This window comes from Primulina huaijiensis, chromosome 18 (genome assembly GCF_012295235.1).
Source record: "Primulina huaijiensis isolate GDHJ02 chromosome 18, ASM1229523v2, whole genome shotgun sequence".
NCBI classification, from domain to species: Eukaryota; Viridiplantae; Streptophyta; class Magnoliopsida; order Lamiales; family Gesneriaceae; genus Primulina; species Primulina huaijiensis.
The window spans coordinates 5,047,098-5,062,257 of record NC_133323.1 but is presented as its reverse complement, the minus strand read 5'-3'; the positions used below and the strand labels follow the sequence as shown (position 1 = coordinate 5,062,257).

The window sequence follows — 15,160 nt, the reverse complement described above, 5'->3', positions numbered from 1 at the left end:
AAATAGTATTTTTTATAGAGCATATCAGGTCAGATATTCGTCTCACAAAAATTGACTCGTGAGATGATTTCATAGGATTTGTGTGTTTTAAAATTGTGTGTGTGTGTGTGTGTGTGTGTGTGTGTGTGTGTGTGGTTGTATAAATTTACTGTTTCACTTCAAAAAAATAATTTCTCGGGTGTAGACTCGGTTATGTCAAGTAACAATCAACCTTTTAATATGGCCAAAATTGTTCACAAGTTTATGTTGTTTTCTTGATTAAAGTAAATATCGTAATTGAAAGGAAAAATATGAACTTGCCACTTTTTAAGATTGAACATTTTTCAATAATATTTTAAGAGTAGATTTTTTGTAAGAGGTCTCACATATCTTTATTCGTGAGATGAGTCAACCATGTTCATATTTATTGTAAAAAATTTTATTTTTGACATAAAAATAATACTTTTTTAGATGTGACCCAAATAGAATATTCGTCTCACAAAATTGATCGATGAGACCGTTTCACATGAGTTTTTTTGATATTATAAATGTTATGGGGTCCATTGACATTGGAATGGATATGAGATGAAATGATAATCGAAATACAAGAAATCTAGCTTGGGGGAAAAGTTGGGTGATTTTCCCTCGAAACTTTGCTTGAATTTATCGATCAAGATTAAAGTTGTACGATATTTTAACCCTTTTTGTTAGCATTCATTTGGTCCATCTGCTGGATGATACCTTCAAACCAAGATATTTCCCTTTTTCTTCTTCTTCTTTTTTTTTTCTTTTTTTTTTTTAAAAAAATATAGATTGGAACATACAAGAGAAGAAGATACACACACACACACACACACACACACCATTAAACAGATTAGTAATTTATATTAGATATACTCCAAAAGCTTCTTTATTGTGAAAATATGAAATTTAAAAATATAGGTTGAAGACTTGTATGTTTTAAATTGAATGGAAAGACTTGAAATTGTGGAATGATTTCAAATGATATGGATAAAAGTTGGATTTGAATGGAAGAAAAAATTATACTTGAGGAACACCGAAATTTTTAAATCTTTCATTCGATTTTTGAATCAAGTGCATGGATACCATGGATTTGATATATGGATTCAAAGTTAAAATTCAATTATTTTTAGTATCCAATATTTTGATTTCAGTCGGGGATTAAATATGGTTGTGAATGAATCCAACCGGTTCGTGAGCTTTCGAGCCGATTGGATAAATATTTGATTCGTATTCGAATTTATCAAATTTGAGCCAAAATTATTTTGTTTGACAGTTCTCGAGTCGCTCGAGAACTTTAATATTTTAATAATATAATACAATTATATATTAAATATACACAGATTTTGAGTCTTTCAGATGTTTCGAACTTTTGAATCTTAGTTCTTTAACTTATTCTATAAGAAAATTTGGCAAAAACTTGTGTGAGACGGTCTTACGGGTAGTATTTGTGAGACGGATCTCTTATTTGGGTCATATATGAAAAAGTATTACTTTTTATGTTAAGAGTATTACTTTTTGTTCTGAATATGGGTAGGATTGACCTGTATCACAGATTAGGATCCGTGAGACGGTCTTACATGAGGCCCACTCAAGAAATTTTACTTGAGATTATTAAATAATTCTCATACATTTTTTTTCAAATGTAAATTTATTCAATAGAATTATACATGCCGACACCATTACAATATACTTAGATTTTAATATTTTTTTAAAAAATTAATCCGAGACTAATTCCCATCATCACGTGCTCTTCACTGCTCCCTTAATTTGTTTACTTTATTTATGAATTTAATATACGACAAAAATAGATCTTTTATCTCTTCCAAAATTCGGTACGAAATTCACATTTTAATTAAAACTTTCCTCATTTTCAAACAACTTTAATCATATATATGTTGAATAACATATATCTTTTCAGATGATTAATGCTCACTCTATCGATTTGTAAATCGAATAGACACTAAATAAATAAATAACTTTACTTTCATACGTCATATTTCAAAAATTTTGAACCCGTCAATTATTTAATCCTGTAAGCCATTTTATATCCACGCATATTAAGAAGAAAATCGTTTCATTCGTGTAAGGTGTTTGAGTTGGTGCAATAAGTAAAATATTCGCCAAATGTTCACTAGTTTGATTCTTTCGATTAATATATTCTAGGACGTGTTTGTCACACATGGTTTGCCTATTGCGGTTTACCTGACTAATGTAGTTTGCATGCGATCTACTACGTTAAACTCGAGAGTTTACTCAGTGCGCATTGAAAGATACCGACTGCGAGTTTTCCATCAAAATTTTTTTTTATTTTTGGGATCAAATTCATACGTGTTACTTGAATTTTTATTCTTTATTTTTATTCATTACTTAATACAAAATCAGCCCACACATTTAAATTCTATCGAGCTTTTAGTTACATTTGGATGGATGCATTCGAAACTAATGATCTTAAATCCATTACAACAAATACATAGCTTTATGTGGATAAATCCACTTGACATTATATTTCAAAATCAATTAAGTTATTCTCTGAGTAAATTCATTCAAATATAATACAAATCTTCCGATTCAAACACAACCTTAGCTTTATCTATTCTTTTTTACATTTCATACAAATTTAGGGGTGAACATTAGGTCGGTTCGATCGGTAGTCATAACTGAACCGAACCGAAATATTTAGCTATAATCGAACCGACCGAATTAATTTTCATAACCGATGAAAACCGAACCGAATTAAAATCGGTTAATTCGGTCACGATTAGTTTTAAAAAAATTTGTGATTTAACTTTAATTATATATGTAATTTTTCTTGAACACTACAGTCTACACAAATGAAGAATAGATAAGTGAGAACGAGAAATTCGGTTAGAGAAGTGCGAAAAAAACCATAGATTAGAAGTAAGGTTGATTTTAAAATTTAAAATTAAAAAATATATATAAATTGATAAATATAAAAATTTATTAAATAATAATATTTATTATATCGGCTAATTCGGTTAACCGATTTCAAAATTTTGAAAATCGTAACCGAACCGAATTAACCGATATAACCGAATTTTTTTTAATTTGAAAACCGAATTTTCGAATTAACTCGGTTCGGTTGGTTAATTCGATTTAACCAAAATCTTGTTCACCCCTACATACAATGGTGCAAATTCTTAAATTTATATTTAAGGAATTGGACAAAATTTGTACTATTTAATTTTATCACCGAAGTGGGGGATATAATCAATGAAAAGTATCTGAAATTATGTTTACATTTACAATATCATAGCTAACATATACATTTATGCATGCATGTGCCCTCAACCCATTTCTTGTGCTACCACTTTTCACTTAGAATCTGGACCATCCTATTACCATTTTTCTTTTAAAAAAATAAAATCAATGGAAATGAATCGTTTTCACATTTTATGATTTGTTTATAGATAAAATTATATTTTTAGACATGTAATTTACATATATATTTTTTAATTTTTGGTCATATTATGTTATATTTTTATTTTTAGTCTAGTAACTTATACCGTATAAATTTTTTATTTTTTATCATTTGATTTGTATGTCGTACTAAAAGGTAAAAACCATGGTGTAAAGTAGCCAAAAAGCACATTATATATATCTATCTATACTATATATTAAGTTTGGGCCTAATAGAGACGAAATGAGACACCAAATTTCCTTTTCAAGTTTGCCCTTATGTTAGATCAATATTACAATTTTTTTTTCTTTTTTTATTTCAAAAAACATTTTTTTTTTAAATTTCATCAATTCAAATAACACTTAGTCCCTCGATAATTTGTCAAATTTTACTTTAGTCTCTCAGTAATTATAAAAAAAATGTGCACACACCCACCGCGTGTGCAGAGTGACTAGTGTAACAGAAATGGTGCGTCGATTCTAAGTCATTTAGCCAATGAATTGAACTTCGTAATTCGGAAAATGTTTGTGTAACATTTTTTATAAACCAAAATTCATGTCTAAAATACAAAGGGGATAGCTATCCAACTATAGATATCATGTGAAAACAACAAAATACATATAATATATACAACATGTCTCTTATGAAACGGTCTCGTGGATTTTTATTCGTAAGACATATCAACTCTGTCCATATTTATAATTAAAAGTAATAATTTTTCATGAGTGACTCAAATAAAAGATTTATCTCACAAAATTGACTCGTAAAATTGTCTCATAATAATTTTTGTCTAGTATGATTTGTTAGAATGGAAGATGTATCCAAACAATTGGTTTCCCATTCATGCAGTAAACATCATAGAGATTGAGCCATTTAAAATAGTTCAATATAAATATAATATTCAACCGCAGCACAATGTTTCGACCATTTTGTAATATAAACAAACACAAGTATTGGATGAAATATTTGGCTCCCTTTAGATTAATACTTATTAAATGTTTATTTCAAAAAAAAAATACTTATTAAATGTTTTTACAAAAAAAAAAATTTACAAAAATTTTATGACATGTTTTTAAATTTATTGTAAGAACAAATACATGTTTGGATAAATATTCTATAAAAAAAACACTTCTCATTTGTTTTTTAAAATTTATATTTTAAAAACATTTTTTTAAAAATATTTTATAAAAATCTTATTTAAACACATACTTTAAGTTTTTTTTTTCATTTATAAAAGACTGAAAACATTTTTAAAGTATTTGTCCGAACGAAAAATTTGTCTTATAATCTTAAGTTTTGACATGATTCCCAACAATAAAAATTAAGGTGGACTTTATTTGGGTAGTTGCTTATGGTCCGTTTGATTAATAACATGACATAACTGTGTAAAAACATAGGTTTTATTAACATTGAATTAACTATTAATTGTTACGGTTCTAACTCCCATCAATAAATTGGTACCATATGATATAAATATTAATTAAATAAATTTTGAATCATAGATCGCAGAGCCAACTTGCCCACCTGGTGGAAAAGCGATTTTAGGTATAATTTTTTTTATATTATATTTTTATAAAAAAAAATTATTTATTTTTCCAAAAAATGTTATATTAAAATTTTATATTATAAAATTGAGTAGATCTCTTATGAGACGATCTCACGAATCTTTATCTGTGAGACGGGTCAATCCTATCGATATTCACAATAAAAAGTAATACTCTTAGCAAAAAAATAATACTTTTCATGAATGACCCAAATAAGTTTTAAATGGATAACTCGTGAGATCGTCTCAGACGAGTTTTTGTCTATAAAATTATCTACACAACCAGTAAAGCCATCTATCATCAATTCTTTTAGCTGCGGATGACCACTAAATAAATTTAATGTACATTAAATATAAAGGACAATCTGAAAATGATTGACAATAACGGACAAAAAGAGAAATTGAAATATTCGATTCATGGAAATTAAACATTTTAAAGAAAACTATGATGAGGTGTAATAATCATTTATTTTAAGAGATTAAAAAAGTAAATAATTTAAAAAATTTGAGTATATCATAATCATCCACGACATTTTTTGATCAAACGATAAGAGTTTCTACACGTAAATATTTATTTTTTTTTTAAAAAAAATGTCATTATTTGCTTCTCTTGAAAAAGACAAAAACTTGTGTGAAACGATCTCACGGGTCGTATTTTGTGAAACGAATCTCTTATTTGGATCATCCATGAAAAAATATTACTTTTTATACTAAAAGATTACTTTTTATTGTAAATATCGGTAGGGTTGACGCGTCTCATGAATAAAGATTCGTGAGACCGTCTCACAAAAGACCTACTCCCGGAAAAAATATTCACCCTTTGCCTACTTCATTCATTCTACATTTCTTTATCAGTATTATTATTTTTAAGTATTAGATTTTTTTTACTATTTTTAAGTTATCCATATTGAAATTATTATATTTTGTGTAAATGAAAATAATAGATTTTAATTTTTGTGTAAGATTTGTATATGTTTAGCTGTGCTATTATTGATTCTGTTGTTTTAATTAATTTTTAAACATAATATCTCATTACATATTTTTAATACAATCTTTATTTATTTAAATTATTATCAATCAAATCTAGTGAATACAAAATCTAATATAAAATCACTAAATATTTTTTTAAAAATTTAAACACTAAAAAATTATTTCAAAATTTCCGTATAAACTGTACGTTTTTTTAATCATAAAGCATACTTTTTTATTTCTAATAAAAAATTACTTTCGATACTTCATAAATATCTATTGATTTATTCATAAAAAATTGAACAAAAAAAATATTTTTTCCTCTGAAAATAAAAGAAAGAAACAGAGAGAGAGAAATACCCAATGCAATAAATAGTGTTTTAAGATGATAGGAAAAAGGAGACAGTAAGATAATCAGATAAAATATTAGGAATGATTTGTATTGAAAAGACATTCTAAAATAAAACATCAAAGAAAATGAGGAAAATATTTTTTATTAATTTCCGAAGGCCGTTTAAAGCCACAAGTTTCTGCTGCATGTTTGTCATCCCCAAACAAAACTACCCACAAAATACAACAACAATAATAATAATACAAATAGTATAACAAAANGATTATATTGAAATAATGATTTAATCGATCTGAACATTGTTATATTATATAAAATAATAATATAATATAATGTATAATATATTTTGAATTATAAAAAACTTAAATTTGCATATAAATGATAACAAAATTTAAAATCTAAACAACATACACATAATCAAAAAATCAAATGTAGTTGCATATCTCGTTGTGTTGTAAACTTTATGCTTCGAATGTTCATTATTGGTCGTGAGAGAGTGTGTTAGTTGTCGCACATCAGTTGGATAAAATATTTGGAAATTGCATATATGGACTTGGACAATCCTCGATTTGAGCTAGCTTTCGAGGTTGAGTTAGGTCAAATTCCCAATCTTATATTTCGACTTGTTTTTTACCAGTTCGAACGGTTCTTGATCGGTTCAATCATTAAAACGATTTTTAAAAGTGGTTCGTACTGGATCAGTGACCGGCTCCCAGTTGAACCTTTCGGTCCGATTTTAAAAACATGGTCAAAAGTTGGTCAATAAAACTACCAAATTAATCATTATTACTATTATAAGAAGCAAACAAACTATACATGTAATTTAAGCATTTTTTATTTTTCACAAAAATTTTGTGAGATGGTCTAATAAGTCAATTTTGTAAGACGAATTTGAGTTACGCATAAAAAATTATATTTTTTTGTCAAAAGTATTACTTATTATTATAAACATAAACAAATTTAACTTTTTCATAAGATACATACTATTTTTTTTCTTTTTTCAAATGATGCTGATAGATTTCTTCAAGTTAAACTAACAAAACTGGATGGATAAATGTGACATGTAACAGAGTGATTTTAATTTCTTAGATGAACCGAGTCTCTCATATTTAACGAAGGACGCACCTATATATTGGGATCCTAGGGTTTATTTTGTAAGTCTCACAGAAAATTAGGAAATAAAACCCTTTGTTTAGCTATTGTTTTAGTTTAGTAAATTTTAGTATTTCATTTTTTGTTTTTGACTTAGGGGAGAAGCTTTTACAATGGATAAAACACGATGTTTTGTCTTAAATTTGAGATTTTCGTGTCAGATCCTCTCGGATACATTAATTTGAATTAAAAAACCAAAAGAACCTAAATGGTGAATGCATCACCTTCTTCACCTAATGACAAAATACCAAAACAATTTAGTAATAGAAAAATAAAAAAAAGTGGATTTGGATCCAAATCTTCTTCTTTCAATCTATAAACTAAACATGGGGTTCCCCCCTCGACAATCCCGAAGAACTGATCCTCGCCTCCACTTTCTCTCTTTGCAGCAGCAATGTCTGCACCCTCAAGAAACCATCCCTCCACTTTTCTTCATCACTTCTTCTCTTTCACCTCTCTCTTTGTATCCACCTCTATGCTTCTCTTCACTTCTTGTTTCGCCATTAATGATGAGCAGGGTCTAGCTCTGTTGACATGGAAGAAAGGATTGAATGATTCTGCCAATGGTCTTTCGGATTGGAGTGCTTTAGACCAAAGTCCCTGTACTTGGTATGGCATACACTGCAACTCCAATGGCGACGTGGTGAAGATTATCTTGCAATCAATAGACTTGCAAGGTCCATTGCCTTCAAATTTCCAGTCACTCAGGTTACTGAATACTCTGGTTCTTTCGTCCGCGAATCTAACTGGCACGATCCCGAAAGAGTTTGGAGATTATCTTGAGCTGGTTATGATTGATATTAGCGATAACTCCATTGTCGGGGAGATTCCGGTTGAAATTTGCAGGTTGAATAAGCTTCAAGACTTGTCCGTCGACACAAATCTGTTGACAGGTAGCATCCCTATGGAGATTGGGAATCTCACTATGATTAAGAATCTTATGTTCTTTGACAACAACCTCAGCGGTGAGGTTCCCAGGACTGTAGGGAATTTGAGAAATCTTGAGGCATTCAGAGCTGGGGGCAATCAGAATCTGGAGGGTGAATTGCCTTGGGAGATTGGCAACTGTAGCAACTTGGTTATTCTTGGCCTCGCAGAAACCGGCATTTCTGGGAGTTTGCCGGCGTCAATTGGGATGCTTAAAAAGCTTCAAACAATAGCAATGTACACATCTATGCTGTCTGGTTCAATCCCTGAAGAGATTGGAAACTGCAGCGACTTGCAGAACCTGTATTTGTATCAGAATTCGATCACAGGTTCGATTCCAAGACAGATAGGGGGACTCAAAATGCTTCGGAATCTACTGTTATGGCAGAACAGTATGGTCGGAACAATTCCATTCGAGCTTGGAAGCTGCAGCAGTTTAAGGGTTGTAGATTTGTCGGAGAATCTATTGACAGGGAGCGTACCGACAAGTGTTGGGAATCTTTTGGAGCTCCAGGAACTGCAGTTCAGTGTCAACCAGCTATCCGGTACTATACCTTCTGAGATATCCAAATGTGGTGCTCTGACTCATCTTGAAGTCGACAATAACCAATTTTATGGAGAAATCCCGGTTCAGATTGGCGAATTAACCAGCTTGAACCTGTTTTTCGCCTGGAAGAATAACTTAACAGGCATGATTCCTGAATCTTTATCTCAGTGTGTGAATCTCCAGGCTCTTGATCTTTCTTACAATCAGCTCTTTGGTCCAATTCCAAAACAGATTTTTAAGTTGACAAATCTGACAAAACTGCTCCTCATCTCCAACAATCTTTCGGGTTTTATACCGCCTGATATAGGAAACTGTACGAATTTGTACAGAATCAGAATAAGTGACAACATGTTGGGGGGTACTGTTCCATTGGAAATCGGAGGGTTGCAAATTTTAAATTTTTTTGATATGAGCAACAATCATCTTGAGGGTGGCATTCCTCCTTCCATTTCTGGCTGTGAAAACCTCGAGTTCCTTGATCTTCACTCAAACGCACTTACCGGCCCTTTGCCTGATACCCTCCCGAAAAGTCTGCAGTTTGTGGACATTTCAGACAATAGGTTAACCGGCAACCTAACTCCTAGCATCGGTTACTTAACGAAAATAACCAAACTCAAACTCGGGAACAACCAACTAGTTGGCAGTATCCCATCTGAAATCATGTCCTGCAATAAGCTACAACTAGTTGATCTTGGGAGCAATGGTTTTTTCGGTGATATACCCAAAGAACTGGGCAGACTGCCATCACTGGAAATCGCTCTAAACCTCAGCAATAATCAATTCACTGGTGAGATACCAGACGAATTTTCAAATCTTGGCAAATTAGCAGTTCTCGACCTTTCTTACAACAAACTTTCTGGAACCCTTGAAATTCTCAAAAACCTTCAAAACCTCGTGTCCCTCAATGTGTCGTTCAACGATTTCTCAGGTGATTTGCCTAACACCCCGTTCTTCCGGAAGCTGCCTTTCAGTGACCTTGCAGGTAACAAAAATCTCTACATCTCTGGTGGAGTTATCCCTTCTGTTGGTACTTCTGGCCATGATAAACCCACCATGAAGATAGCGATGCCGATTCTTGTCAGCGCCAGTGCAGTGCTTGCGCTGCTCGCTATTTACCTGCTAGCACGCTCCCAAGTGGCTAAGAATAAATCTATTGAAACTGACACTTGGGAGATGACTTTGTATCAGAAGATGGAGTTTTCAGTTGATGACATCATACGAAACCTCACGTCATCTAATGTCATTGGGACTGGAAGCTCCGGGGTTGTGTACAAGGTGACAGTTCCTAGTGGGGCGACTCTAGCCGTGAAAAAGATGTGGTCATCCGAAGAATCAGGAGCATTTGATTCTGAAATTCGGACTCTTGGTTCAATCAGACATAAGAACATTGTCCGGCTTCTGAGCTGGGGTTCAAACACGACACTGAAACTTTTGTTCTACGGTTACCTACCTAATGGGAGCTTGAGTTCACTTCTTCATGGAGCTGGCAAGGGACGGGCAGACTGGGAAGCTAGATACGATGTGATACTGGGAATTGCACATGCTCTTGCATATTTGCATCATGACTGTGTTCCACCGATCATACATGGTGATGTAAAAGCCATGAATGTACTATTAGGCCGTCAAATGGAGCCGTATCTTGCTGATTTTGGTCTAGCAAGACTTTTAAACAGAGAAACAGATATTAGAGATACTTTAAAACAGAGCCAGAGACCTCAGTTAGCTGGTTCTTATGGCTACATCGCACCTGGTAGATATACTTGAAACTCGTTTCTTGATTTAACGATAACATTTTCCATCTTTTAAAGTTTCATGGAAGCTAATATATTTTCATTTGTACATATAGAATAACAAGATTTTGTTTCCCCGTTCGAAACTTCTAGCTCCATCACCTTATTCAATTATCTTGTTAATTGACTTGAATTTGTGTCGTTTTGTCTCCCAGAACATGCTTCAATGCAATGTATCATGGAAAAGAGTGATGTGTACAGTTTTGGGGTTGTTCTCTTAGAGGTTCTGACAGGAAGGCACCCTTTAGACCCAACGTTGCCAGGTGGTGCGCATTTGGTTCAATGGGTTCGAGAACACTTGCACAGTAAGCACGACCCAGTTGATATTTTAGACCCAAAGCTAAGGGGCAGAGCTGACCCTCAGATGCATGAAATGCTACAGACACTGGCTGTTTCATTCCTGTGCCTTGGGGCACGTCCTGATGATCGTCCTATGATGAAAGATGTTGTGGCCATGCTCGAAGAAATCCGGCATGCGGACCCTGTGAGGACGGACACCGACTTGCTGAAAGGAAATATATCGGGAAATCATAGGTCTTCTAGTACCAAGAACGTGGTTTTGCAAGGCTCCTCTAGTTGCTCTTTTGAATTCTCTGATGAATCTGTTTAAACAAGAAAGTCGGTATACTACATTTTCAGCTCAACTGTAACAGAAGCCTTCTGTTGTTAATAGCATGGTCCGATATAACTCGTAGTTAATTGAGGAATGCATTTCAAGTCGAAAATCAATTTATGCCCCTGGTACTAGTGAGTAGATGTGACGTACAATTATAGGCAAAAACAATGATTGTGTTGATGCATTTAAGGCAAGTAAGTTAGTAAGATCTTGAGTTTCTACTCCGGAGCCAACCGAGCTTTCAAGCTCTGCTGTTATGGTCCCCTGGTCCTTAGCTATATCCCGTGTTTATGTGATAACTAAGATATGAATTCTGGGACATTTATGTATCCTTGTAAACAATCCTATAAAATAGATATGAATTCTGGGACATTTATGTATCCTTGTAAACAATCCTATAAAATAAGTGACAATTTTTTGTCCTGTTAACAAAAATAGTAATTACTCTTTTTATCATGCAAAACATGACCATGACATTTACTTTGAACAGTTTTACTAGTTTGAAATTTTTTGAAATACACAATTATTTGCTATATCTTTGGACTTTGAGTACCTCGTAACCACTTGGTCCTTCAACCACTTTTCCTCCACCAAACTAAATATCTCGATGTATATAGATCCACATGCTAGTTCATGCACATATAAAGGTATTAAATGTCATGAACATTATTAAAAAGCCATAAATGAGTAGGTAAAGAAGGGAAGAAGCACATCTTTTTCAACCAGAAATCAGAATTGAGAATACCAACTCAACTGCACTGAGATCCTATGCATCTTGCAATTTTAAATGTATATATAAATCAATCCCTTTTCATGGGCCATGGCCATAAGAATGAGCACATGCATTACAGGCACAAAACCCTTAACCGGCTTATAAACATCGAGGACTATATGAAGGACGCTAAGATTCCAACTTCTTCAAGTTAAATAAATTTAGTAACACTCATATACTATATCCACGATATGGAAGCCACCGGATGATTCTGGATTTTCGTGTATCACAAGGTACAGCCTGACTCCGCATCCATTGCTTTGAGTCCTGAACAAAAAGTTGATCAATAGATAGGCTTAGACATTGCAAGCCCTGAATCTTGATTTTCACTGGCTTCATCATTCTCAAATGCTGGTTTTATTGCCTTGTTCGCTCCTTTCTTGAATAGTTCCTAGTTGAGATTACAATCCCATCATCGGAAAATGTTCCCTTGCTTAAATAATCAAGGTATAACTTCTAGGACTTGAGTTTAAGGATAAATTTACTAGAACAGGAAAAAATGAATAGATAACCAAAAGATGATACAGATGGAATAATAAGCTACGAATCCAGTATCTCGGTATTTTAGCATTCAAAAAGTTGAATCCTGGGGGGTGGGGTAATTTACTATGGCTTATACAGTTTCAAGCCCCATGTTCCCCAAGTGGACATCGACAGGCAAAACAATAGGGGCATAATAACACATAACAATGCCCCACTCTAAATCTATGTGCAACACACTTCACTGCAATTAGGTTTAGGAAAACCATAACCTCCAGCCCAAGAACTACTGCTTTTCAAAGGGAGACGTTAAGATTGGAGCTTAAACCTAACTAAACCTCAAAATCTAGTTCAACGAAAAAAGATTGTCCAAGTTCATATATACAACTCTCAGAGATTTTATCCAACCGTGACAACTAACATGAGCTATTTAATATTTCGTTGTAAAAAGAGAACATTTGATCACTATGCCAAAAGGTTGAGTTAAGAATTGAAGAAATAAACTCAAAGTTAAAGTAGCAACCCGAGAAAATAAATTCGAGTACCGATTTCTTTTAATCCAAGTGTTAATTGAAATGACATTTGCAGTTCTCCTTAATGTTCTCCCATTTATTCTACAGATAGATTGCGCAACTCCTCAAGTTAGAGCATATATTTTGTCAACGGTCTCCATTAGCAAAGCAACATTAAGTTCAGAGCTTAAAAATGCAACACTGGCACTTTTATTTCTTCCATTCTTCCCGCAAAAAAAATCATCATCCCCTAGCCTAAAACACCATGCACTTTGCATGAAAAAGATGGCCCCATATACAGAAATTAACACATACATGCATTTAGGAGGATGGAGCAGGGCGAAGCACATTCCGACATGAAATATTTCTTGGATATAATATAATATAGATACCTATTCACAATATAGTATCAACGTAAGTTTACCTGCTTGATTCGCCGAGGCCCCCAGCTTAAGGAAGACCATCTAGAGCGAGCAAATGTTTCCGCATATAAACAGTCATTGATCAGACCCTTTCAGTAAATAATCAAATGTCAAGGATCAGCCACATTTATGCAAGTTGATTAAGCCATGAATTATTTGGTTTTCTTGGAAAATTATTTTATTTCTCATAAAAGGCCTGATTGTGTAGCTTGCACAAGTAATAACTACACCATCAATAATCCAGTAACAGATTAGTGACACTATTGGTGAATTTTTATTTTTCTTTCTTGAAAATGTTATGGAAGTAGGAAAGATCAAGGCTAAGCACCTGCGCTGAAAGTCCATTATCAATGAATCAACAACTCCAAGTGGAAATCTTTTTCTCTGTAGTTTCTATTTCAGCTCCAGAGCGGTAAATGCTCTGTAATTGTACAGCAATTCTAAGTACGTAAAACTGTGACACTGTCATACGCATAAAAGAAAACTCATTGTCAAAAATGACTTTGATTGAGCATCATAAGTCTTTTAATCTCATATAATTACTCTAAACAGAAAAGTTTAGCTGTAAAATAATCACAAGGTTCATCATACAGCCATCACAAAGATGTCAACAAAATGAAGATGCATCAACATAATCTTTGTATTGATTACATTAATTATGAGTGGGAATCTTGAAGGATTAGTTAACAACTAGCTAGCTTCACCTAAACTGAACCTTAAACAGGAGATTCACTCTCAATGAAGCAGCAAAAAAATATGTATCCTAGTAAGTCTTTTGTGAGATCGTCTCATGAATTTTTATCGGTGAGACGGGTCAACCCTACCGATATTCACAATAAAAAGTAATACTCTTAGCATAAAACATAATATTTTTTCATGGATAACCCAAATAGAATATTCGACCCACGAAATTGATCCGTGATACCGTCTCACAAGAGTTTTTGTGTATGTACTCTGATCCAGCTAGGAAATTTGGCTGACCCTCATCCAAGAACATACGCATGAGAACTTCCAAGTCTACCACAATAAACTGTAAAGTCTCAATGAGTTTGTCCAGGAACTCTCTTCAGCGACCACAATATCAAAATGAAAAAGGAAACAAAATAATTTCATTCACAATCCATTGGAATCCCCCATTCAAGAGATTTTTAGTCATCAAATTGATGGGATTGGACCATTTCAAATTTAGGCCCATAGCTTTCAAAAGCGCAAGGCGCAAAAAAAACGCTTTACGAAAAAATGATAATAAACAAACTATTCTCAAAGAAGTAAAAATAAAATATTTGAAAATGTGATCAATGAAATGTCAAATATCAAAATAACCATCACTTTCCAAATCTATGTCATCATCTACATCCTTTGATTTGTATCAATTGATATCTTATTCTTCAATTTCATTTTTATAATAGAGGTTACCAATCGGTATCTTCTTCTTCAGTTTCATAATCAAGGTTATCAATCAATATCTTCAACTTCAGTTTCAAGTTTATATCTTCTTGATCTACAAGACAACTGATCAAGCTGAAGATTGTTTACTTTATGCTTCAAGTAGGTTATATAAATCATTGTATTGATTTACTTTTTAGTGTTTAAATTACTTTCATTGTGCATGATCAGATAATTATATCATATATATAAAAATACACGATGGAACATATGC

The 15,160-nt window shown here is 32.8% G+C and overlaps 1 protein-coding gene and 1 long non-coding RNA gene across 2 annotated transcripts; one reads left to right on the top strand and one right to left on the bottom strand.

Annotated features, from left to right (window-relative positions):
* The first annotated feature begins 7,676 nt into the window (after positions 1-7,676).
* On the top strand, positions 7,677-11,460 carry LOC140964837 (leucine-rich repeat receptor-like serine/threonine-protein kinase RGI4). The gene is made up of 2 exons (XM_073424797.1): positions 7,677-10,658; positions 10,854-11,460. The coding sequence occupies exons 1-2, from the start codon at positions 7,829-7,831 to the stop codon at positions 11,306-11,308; spliced, it is 3,285 nt and encodes a 1,094-aa protein (XP_073280898.1). The 5' UTR covers positions 7,677-7,828; the 3' UTR covers positions 11,309-11,460.
* Positions 11,461-13,697: 2,237 nt separating this feature from the next.
* Positions 13,698-14,255, bottom strand: LOC140964295 (uncharacterized). The gene is made up of 3 exons (XR_012172865.1): positions 14,205-14,255; positions 13,829-13,921; positions 13,698-13,724 (listed from the first exon to the last, which is right to left on the bottom strand). It is a non-coding gene; the product is annotated as an uncharacterized lncRNA (long non-coding RNA).
* Positions 14,256-15,160: the final 905 nt, after the last annotated feature.